The sequence below is a fragment of the Austrofundulus limnaeus genome, unplaced genomic scaffold (assembly GCF_001266775.1).
Source record: "Austrofundulus limnaeus strain Quisiro unplaced genomic scaffold, Austrofundulus_limnaeus-1.0 Scaffold9, whole genome shotgun sequence".
In the NCBI taxonomy this organism is placed as follows: Eukaryota; Metazoa; Chordata; class Actinopteri; order Cyprinodontiformes; family Rivulidae; genus Austrofundulus; species Austrofundulus limnaeus.
The window spans coordinates 4,255,796-4,265,585 of NW_013952411.1; the positions used below are offsets into that span (position 1 = coordinate 4,255,796).

The 9,790-nt window shown below is 40.3% G+C and overlaps 1 protein-coding gene across 1 annotated transcript in view; it reads left to right on the plus strand.

Annotated features, from left to right (window-relative positions):
• The window catches only part of znf609b (zinc finger protein 609b), a gene marked incomplete at its 5' end in the record, with an annotated part of 73,866 nt that overhangs the window by 40,664 nt on the left and 23,412 nt on the right, over positions 1-9,790 (plus strand). The window contains 1 exon segment of the mRNA XM_014001573.1: positions 3,931-4,156. Coding sequence (XP_013857027.1) covers positions 3,931-4,156 — 226 coding nt within the window.

Below are 9,790 nucleotides of genomic sequence, written 5' to 3' on the forward strand. Positions count from 1 at the left end.
TTAATATCTCAAAAACTATAACAGCACAAACGCTCATTTTAACTGCACAAACCTGCACAAACGAAGCACTAACCAATCCGCTTACTAGTTTTTATTTTTTGTGTGGGTGGGGTGTCAGCTTCACACAGCTGGAGGGACTATGTCTCTCGGCTGGCCTGGGAACACCTTGGAGTTCCCCCGGAGGAGCTGGAAGAAGTGGCTGGGGAGAGGGAGGTCTGGGCCTCCCTTCTGAAGCTACTGCCCCCCGCGACCCGACCCCGGATAGGCGGAAGAAAATGGATGGATGGATGGATGTTTTTCAACCATGCCTGTCATATAAAAAATGTTATTGAATATCAAAGTTTATCTTCATCCAGGTGTTTGTGTTTTGGAACAGTTTCACCTCTAAAGCAAATCAAAACAGGTCTTTGATTGATTTAAGAGCATGCCAGATGAAAACAATACAGCAGTCATTTCATATTATATACTGGGTTTTATTGCACTGAATTCACAGATGGTTCACATTTGCTTTTCTTCTGTTTTGTTGAGCAGTTAAGTATAAAATGCATGATGGCTCAGAAATACCTGCTATTCAGCACTATGCTCTTGGTTAAAATCACTAAAAAATGCAAGAGCAGCTGTGATGTAATACCTTTTATTGACATGGGAAAGGAACATTGATAAGAGTTGCTCAGGCATGTGTACAACTTTGCACCTTTGGCTATGGCTTCTTTTACCTTATGACTAAAGTATAATTAAAGGCTTGCAACATAATTTGCATAGTTTCCTAATGAGTACAATCAAGACAAATATTTTAGTGTGATACTTTAAACCAATAATCTCACAAGCTGTTTTTTAAAGAAATTGTAAAAAAAATTAAAATTAAACTGGAGTAAATGTGTCCAATTAAAAACACAGTGTGCCTTTATTTGCCACTGTTTAATTTTTTATCAGTAATCCAGAGTTTCTACTCAGTCAGCACTCTAGTTTAACATAACTTCAGTCTTAGATTCACAGAATTTTTTCTTTCGCAGTCAGTCAAACATTATTTTTCCCAGTGTGGCTTTCTCAGGGAGTTGGCATGAGGTTTGAGTTTAGAAAAAGATTGCGTGACACTCTGGCGTTGTGGTTTTCAAAATCTTTCTGTCAAGTATTTCAAGGAGGGCAAGAAATTTTGGAATCTGGCATCAAATGGAGCATTGGGTAAAGCCTTGTAATCTTACGAGTTCTGTAGTTCAGTTGCTTGTGGTTTTTCAAAACCTCTAACAAAACGTCAAGTGTTTGACTGTATTTGTGTACACTCAGGCCCCAGGGTGAAAGTTCTTTTATTCACTCACTTATTGACAGCAGCCTAACTGTACAGCAGCCTCGTTTATGCACATTGCAGACTGCTCCCACTTATTTTGCCATTCTGCTATTAACTCTGTAAGTAATTAATTTAAGCCATTACATTTTTTATTAGGTCTTTGTTGATTTCTCATTGTAATTCTTGCACTTGAATTTCTTTCTTTCTTTCCCTCTCATATTTTGTAAAACAAATTACATGGATAAACTAAGCTTATTCAAACATGGTTTGACTTAATTCGGAAAAAGGAAGATAATACTATGAAACTCTTAAGTTAAATAATGGAAATAGTTCATTTAAGACATTTTAATTGATGCACATTCAGAGTTTTAATGGAGACAATCAAACTTTTGTTTGTCAAGAAGACAAACAAGAGTTACAATGATTTAAAGGCTTCTGACTCTAAAATGGAAGAAATTATCAAACTACTAAAGTGGAATGTCAAAATGTCATGCTTTATACTCTAAGGTGTTGAGAATAACATTTGAGAAGGATGACGATTGTAAGCTAGCCGAGGTTGTGCAAAGGGAATGTGTGCCGTCTGGCCTTAGAACATTCTTGTATGAGTGTGTTTGTTAGTTGAAAGTAGAAAGACAGAGTTTGTGATGTGTGGAGGAGATATAAAAGCAACCAGGAAGTTGTACCAAGTTGGGTTTTGGGTCTTTTCAAAAGAAAATGTAACATTGTTCAGATGTTGACCGATTCTTCAATAAAACCACCTTAATTTTTAGGTCATCTCTCTTTAGTTTCTAATAATACCCAAATGTACAAATGCAGTTGTGCCCATTTACAGAAGCCTCCTTATCAACCTGTTTGGTCGTTTCACTGTTTGCTGTCAGTCTGATGGAGGTTTTGTTGTAGTCTTTGTGCCTCCATAAGAAACAGAGCAGTGGGTGGTGACAGCTCATGTGATTACCTGTTCTGTTTCATTCACTCATCCAGCCGGCAGCTTCAACAAGTCACGCATCAGAACTGACACACACTGATTACGATGTCGTTAGCCCCAACTCTTGCACATACATGTAATAAATTATTCTTTCTCTAAGCACCAGAATAAATTGGCCATCCACACTGACACTGGGTGTGCATGAAACGTAAAGCTTAGTGGTGACAAGTCATGAGCTAATTCATATCGACTTTTATTGAAACTGTTTGGTTTTCAAAATGTACATTTCTTCAAGAGTTAATACCTTTCATACTGTGATTAATTCAACCAATTAGATTGTTTTTACAACATAATTTCTGTAAGTATACCTTAAATAATGAAGAAAAGGGCTAATCTTCCTCTTCCACCTTAATGATGATATCAATAAAAAACTGCATTCATGTAAAAATATCATACCAATACAATGCTGAAAATACAAATAAAATGCAGTAGTAAGAATTGAATCATTTTATTCTCTTTTAGAGCTACTGCAGTTTTTCCTGGCTTTTATGGTTGAAGCCTAATAAAATGTTTTATTTCAGTGCAATAAATTATAGATTTGTTTAGAAGCACAGCTCAATGATTAGGGATGAGGCCCCACTGGTTCGGCATATTAAAGGCAAACATGATTCATAATCTGAGAATGATCGGTGTACGTTTTATACTAGACCACTTAGTTCAGAGAGATTTCTTTCTATCAGAACTTGCCTACATGAACCACTCTTTAATATTTGCACCAATATTGTTTTTTTAGTTCATCACATCATGCACAGTTTGGATCAGTAAATATATTGGACCAACATTTAAAGGCTGTGGAGGGTTATAATCCAATTTGTCAGTTGTTGTTTTGTCTTCTAAGCAGAATTGGATCCAGCTTTGGCAGCACAATCCAGATTACTGAGCGGTTTATGCCCAATTAATAAATGTGCTTTGTTGGCTTCAGCATGGCATTCCTCCTGCAGTTCAGTGTTAATGATTTGGAGCACTTTAATGTCGACTGCCTTCACTAAAGCGTACTAAGTCTGGTGTTATAGCAGTCCTAAAATCACTATCAGTCTTCCTCTACATGTCTCTCTTCCACCTACACATCTATCTTCCTCTGGTTCCCTCTTGTGCTTTCCCTCAGTTGCTCTCATTGTATCTCAGCTTYGCTGTCCTTTTCATTTTCTTTTTCCACATAGGCCCACTGTCTCCTCATTGCTGTCACAGCGTGTCAGAACAGGTGAAATCAATTACTGACCCTCAGCGGCCCACTCCCTTACCACAACTAGCTTTCTAATTGAGGGAATTAATGAGCGATCAGTCTGTGAGATGATTTGGTGTCACGGATCTCGCTCCGCTGCATGCTAGGGTGGAAAGCTGGGGGGGAGGGGGTTGTTTGCTCTAGCCTGCATTTCTAATTCTGTCCTTCCACAGAGGCAGTTAAGGCACATCACATTCCCTTTCTGCCTGCTAATCACCTCTTAGATTGAGGAGAAAGGTTGAGTGGTACACTGCAGCACTTACAGATGCATCGCCCTTTCCTCTGTGAAGGAATGCTTTCAAGGGCCACTGAAACAAGAATGTCTCATGCGTTGCCCACTTCGTTCGCTTTCCATTATTGCACATCCAATGTGATTAGAAAGAAGTTTTAAAGTGTCTCACGTGTTTCTTTTTCTCTCAACCCCTTCTTCCTTCACAGATGGAATCTCCCGTCTCCACGCCAGCTCCTCCTCCCCTCCACCTCCTGGCCACGGTCAGCAACAGTGAAATAGCCTCACCATGTGAGCAGATAATGGTGCGCACACGCTCGGTGGCGGTGAACACGTCCGATGTAGCCCTGGCAACAGAACCTGAGTGCCTGGGTCCGTGCGAGCCCGGTACCAGTGTTAATCTGGAAGGCATCGTGTGGCAAGAAACTGAAGACGGTAAGTGAAGTGGTTTTAACAAAGTGTTTAGAAAAACTCTTCCTTGTGAAATACATGTTTTCTGTTTTTTTGGCACAGGAGGAAAAAAGGAAATCCTAAATTTAGGTGTTTCGTTTTTGTGCAGTGTGCTCAGGAYACACACAAGTATTGTTTTTGTAAGAATTAGCTAAGCCACTTCTTTGTTAAATTACCATCTTGCTGTCATTACTATACATTTTGCCTCCTAAAATATAATTTGTTACGCCCAGATTGCCTGAGGAAATGGTGGTAGTTCCAATTTATGCTTTAACAGCACACATGCTGCAGTATATTGCCAAGACGAATAGTAGTTGGCAGTCAGTTCTTAGGTGGCCTTGATTTGTTGTTGGTTTTTTTTTTTTTTCTTCTCCTGCTTGGGCACTCGGCAGACGAGAGTTTGTTGCACAGAGATATCTGCTCAAAAACATCATGCCTCATAACAAAGCACTTTTTTTCCTCTCTCTAAACCTGCCAGTTGGGAATAGAGTTGGCTCATTTCCTGCAGTGCAATCCAAGTGAAATCTTAGGCACTCAGTTTCCCAACCTTTGATAGAAACCACATTGAGCTGATTAAATTTTAAGATGTATCAGAATCATTATCAGGTTCTTCTGGATCTGAACAACTCCCTCCTTTTTTCTGTTGTGCATGTGAAATAATGCAAACACTGAATCTTCAAAGCGTCTCGCGCTCACTCGCTCTGCGGGCATGCTGAGTACAAATCGCCCACACATCCACAAGGCTGCTTGTTGGTTCACTTTGAGGAACCAAATAGGAGGGGGGAGAGGAAAAAAAGCTCCCTGCCTCATCAACATTCCCAAAACACAGTCCCTGCCACTGAGTGAATCTACCCCCACTCCTTTTTTGATTTTTGCTCCCACTCTGAGCTGTGTTTGATTCTCGCCTGTTCTCTGTATTGCAGCTCTTTTCTGTTACCAAGCATCCAGCCAGTCACCCCTTGACTCTGTTTCCAGGCAAACTGGGAGCGAGTGAGTGCATGGTGGAGGGCTGGGTTGGGGTAGACAAGGCCACTTCTGTTAGTGACACAAACATGGCTCGGAGCCAACACCAGTACTATGTTGTGTTCCCTCGTTCTCTGCCTCCCACAGAGTGATTGAGCCTTCCCTTCTGCCCTGCCCCCCCCCTCCCTCTTCCCCCAACCAAGTCTGTCCTCTGCCTGCACTCTCCCTCCCTCCCTCTCACTCTCTCTCAAAGCTGGTATTTTGGCTGAAAGAGGTAGTGGTTTGGTCTGGTGGATCTGTTTTCCTGTGATTCTGCTCTGTCTGGCTCAGTGGGGGAGGAGGACGGTGGGTGCATTTGAGTGGTTTTAAAGTGGTGTGGTGGGGAGAAAAAGTGGGGGTGTCTGCGAGTGAGGGGGAGTGGGGGGGGGGGACTCTGCAGGTGTAGCGCACAGGTTGTTATGGCTGTCTGAGCTTTAGAGACCAGAAGTGTAAGATTACAAGTGCAGTCTCTTTGAAGGCAGTTTTTTTTTACGTTGAGGGGAGAAAATGGTTAAAACGGTTCTATCTGTGCTTTTGTATTTACTTTGTATTAAACACAAAAGGTTATTGCAAATATAAAATTACTTACAACCTTTAAATTTTACTCACATGCTGTGCATAATGGGGGATTGATAAAAAAATATAGAAGTTAAAATGGTGTGTGGACCATTTACCATTTGTTTAAGGATGTTTCTAAAGTATGCTTTAATTTAGCTTCACAAAACCGCAATAATAATACTTATAAAAGCTTACGTTATAAAAAGACTGATGTTTTGGAAAGCATCAGTCTCTGTTCCACTGTCGCCTCGTACCAAGCTGCTAATACTACCACAARGTGATTGTAATTTACCAAGTGATTTGCCAACCGATGGTGTTTTTCAGAGATGTTTACTTCAGCACAACTTCCAGAGAAAGTTCACTGACCTTGTGTTTGTTTCTGTGCCACTGTTTAATTTGAAAAAGATTACAAAGCGAAAAAAGCAGGGTCACAGCTGAGCTACACTTCTACTGCCAAAATGCATGCCTACTCCTCCACATTACTGCAGTGGACAGGAGAAAAATTAAGAAATAATTTAGCTTGATTCTCCAACTAATACAATTAATAAGGCATGCTTGTGTGAACTTACAATGTCCTTTTTTTATAAAAATTTATTTCATTTAAACAACAAAAAACAAACTGTGGTCGCAAAAGCAGAAACACGTTGGAATAATACCAGAAAAGTCTGCGTATATGATAATCAAATATGATTTAATTGTGAGCAACAAACAAACAGAACTTAATCAGGAAGTTCTGCACGCTTGCTACTGGACGCGTCAGCAGAATTCAGTGTCAAGGGGAAACAGATATAAATAATCAGTCCATGAYACAAACAATATTTAAAAAAGCACAATATCATTAAATGAAAAGGAGCAGAAAGAAGAAAAGAATCTTATATCTGCCAATTTATCTAAATACAAACATAAATGTGACAAAATATACATCAACAAAAAACTACCATTTTACATCCCAATGAACAGTCGAGAGAAGAGGGTTATTGCATCGATTGAGGATAGGAAACTTATGGCGCCTTGCCATTTAATTTAATCACAATTCAGAGGGTTATAGTGTTATTATAGTTTAAACAGTATTTACACTAACATCACATTAGAGTCACGTTACCTGCTYTCTTCAGTGTCCCCATGACTTATTCCTTTTCTACAGTCCAGTAATAGCTGGATTAGTTTGACATAAAAATATTTTGTTCTTACTAAYGTTCCTCGCTCAGTGGTTCACTGGTTAACAGCAGCAGCTGTYACCAGCTGTTTTCTCTTCTCCTTCAAGTGGAAATGAGGACACTTCTCATACTGTTTAACTCTCTTATTGTAACATCATTTTCCCCTTTAACTTCACTGAAGCCAAAAAAACTTTCAAATACCATATTTTAATGTAGAAGGTTTCGTTTAATGACCATCAGCCTCCTCCTCCTGTCATGTGCACACTATAAATAGTCAGGGCACAGCACTTCAGTCTTCCACCTTTTGGCTTTTCTCCATTCCTCCAAATATTACCATTTAAAAATGATAGAGATTTGGTATTTTTATACGGACAGAAAATCATTCATGTCTGCATCATGATTCATCCAAAAAGACTTCAACCCCCCACCCCTAGTGGGAGTTATTTTAAAGATTCATGTTAAATCCTCCTTYCCACCATATAAACACACTCACTTGTTAATGAAAAATGTGAAAATATACAATATCCTAAACCATATAACAGTTGCTAACATTAGCCCTTGTTAAGATGATTGTGATAAATTAATGTTTTCATCAGTGTAGACTGTGATGTGTGGAACTTTGTGTTAATAATTGATTTATAGTTGAGATCAGTGCATGGCTTTCAGCAACATCAGAAAGCGTTTGTTATTCAGCTGACATCTTTTGAGACATACTGTACTATACTACATAGTATGAGTCATAGGTGAAATAATAACACATTGTGAGAAGTGGCTGGCACGCAGTCTTTTCTGTATGCCTGTGTGTGGTTTGGTGTGTGTGTGTGTATAAATATTTGAAAAAGAGATTTGCAAAAAAGTTTTTTGTTTAAAATGTCCTCTCTTATTAAAAACATGTTGTAGCCTTCTTAAATTAATGATTTTAAAAGCCRTAAATTGGTTTTGATTTTTCAGCCATTTATTGTCTGCCAACAACAATAATCAAATAAGATTTTTCCTTTTTTAATCAGTGTCTGATGTGCAATCTTTGACTAAAAGGGCTTTTAATTGTCAGTTATAGGTGTCATTTACAGTAAARTCGGTGTGCTTGAGGTACAACACTTCATCTAGTTGATTTTTGCAATGAAGCCATTTTCAATGCCTTGCATTGTACAACATTTTGCACACTACATTACAGAACACAGATACATATTMTATTCCCGCTACATCTTTTTAATGGAGCTTCTAAAAACCCATCGGCTGCTTTTAAAATGAAAGTGACCTAGTTGCTGTTTGCATCATTCAGCTGCTGTTCTCCAAACAAATGAGAACCAAGTCAGGCAAATCCCTTCAGATGRCCAGGAGGAAAGTATCAAACAGGAGCCCCAGAGACACGGCAGAGGCATCTTGATTAGCAGTGAAGTTAAGCAGCCCCCCACCTTTCCTCGTGACACGTCTCATACAGAGCTGTTTAGGCATCTAAGTGCTGTGTTTGTGTGTCATTTAGCATGCCATCCAACAGCTGCTTCATCACCTCCGCCTTTCAGCCTTGTGGGAGTAAACGAACAACAAGATCCCAGTAATTGTCTGTGTCTCACCCAACTCACTGAGAGCCAGAGAAAGAAACAGATGAGGAGGAAGCGAGCAACACATAATAAAAAGCCATCAAAGAAGCTGGACCTTTGTTCAGAGCTGACAGGATTCTTGGCTGAAGAAGATGAATGCTGCTGCTTTTTTGACCTGTGTAATTTTGAGGTTTGAGTGTAGATGTAGCCAAATCTCGATAACAACTTGACATAATAGAAGCCAAAATGTGTCATAGGCTGCTGCGTGAACAAGATAACCCACACACATTTTTCAAAAAATGTAAAATTTCATTCATGTAGACTCAAGTGTGAGGGGGAAGGAAAAGCATAATGTGGGAGAGAGTTTCTGTCGTGCTGTCAGTCTGGGGGCAAGTGAAGCGTAGACAGCAGCAGCAGGAGGAGGTAGCGGTGGTGGAGGGGGTCAGAGTCGTGGTATTTTAAGGCCCGTCACTGAAATGAATCCCCTCAGAGCAGACGAGGCAGTGGCAGCTCCCGGGGTCGTGTCGGCAGAGCGATGTAGCCGACCCCTCCCAGGCTTAGCATGCTGATACCTCCAAATGCCATCTCCGAAATGCAGGAGAAGTTTATTGCTCTTGAAACGCAGCCCAGAACGCCTTGGCTCCTGCTCCGAGGCAGAGGGAACACAGAGGGGGCCCCTTTAGCCAAACACTGCATTTCCATGCCAGTGGCAGTGTGGTGTACACACACACACACACACACACACACACAACCACACACAACTCTCCAATTCACAGCAGGTTATTCCCAAAGCATGCCCCAGAGCTTCTTACGCTCCCTAATAGATAAATAGTATAGAGTGTTTGTGATGCATGTTTGTCTCATGGATTATTTATACAACACCCATCACTGCAAGCTTTGGCTTTCACATTTAATAGCTTTTTGGGATCTTCAGTGAAAGAAAAGTGGATGTGAAACAGATATCTTGTCTTTTCTTCCTTTTTATTTTCTGTTCTGTCAGGGAGTTGAGAATACTGAATGAGACTAGTTCTTGGCTCTGTAACTCCCTTGCCAGCTACGCTTCCTTGCCCTTTTGAAAATCACCTGTCAGTGACCTCATCAAATGGTTTTTCCAGAGATGAGCGGTGCTTACTTTGTAGAAACTGTCCTTGAAGTTAGAGTGACTGTTGTTAAGAAGGCTCCTATCTGATGGCCAGGTCATTGAGCAACGAGGAGATGGAGTGAAAAATCCATCGTCCAAGACAAAGTTTTGTTAACAGCAGCAATTAGATCCAACAGAAAAGAGCAAAATAATGAGACTTTCTCTCTCTCTCTCTCTCTCTCTCTCTCTCTCTCTCTCTCTCTCTCTCTCTCTCTCTCTC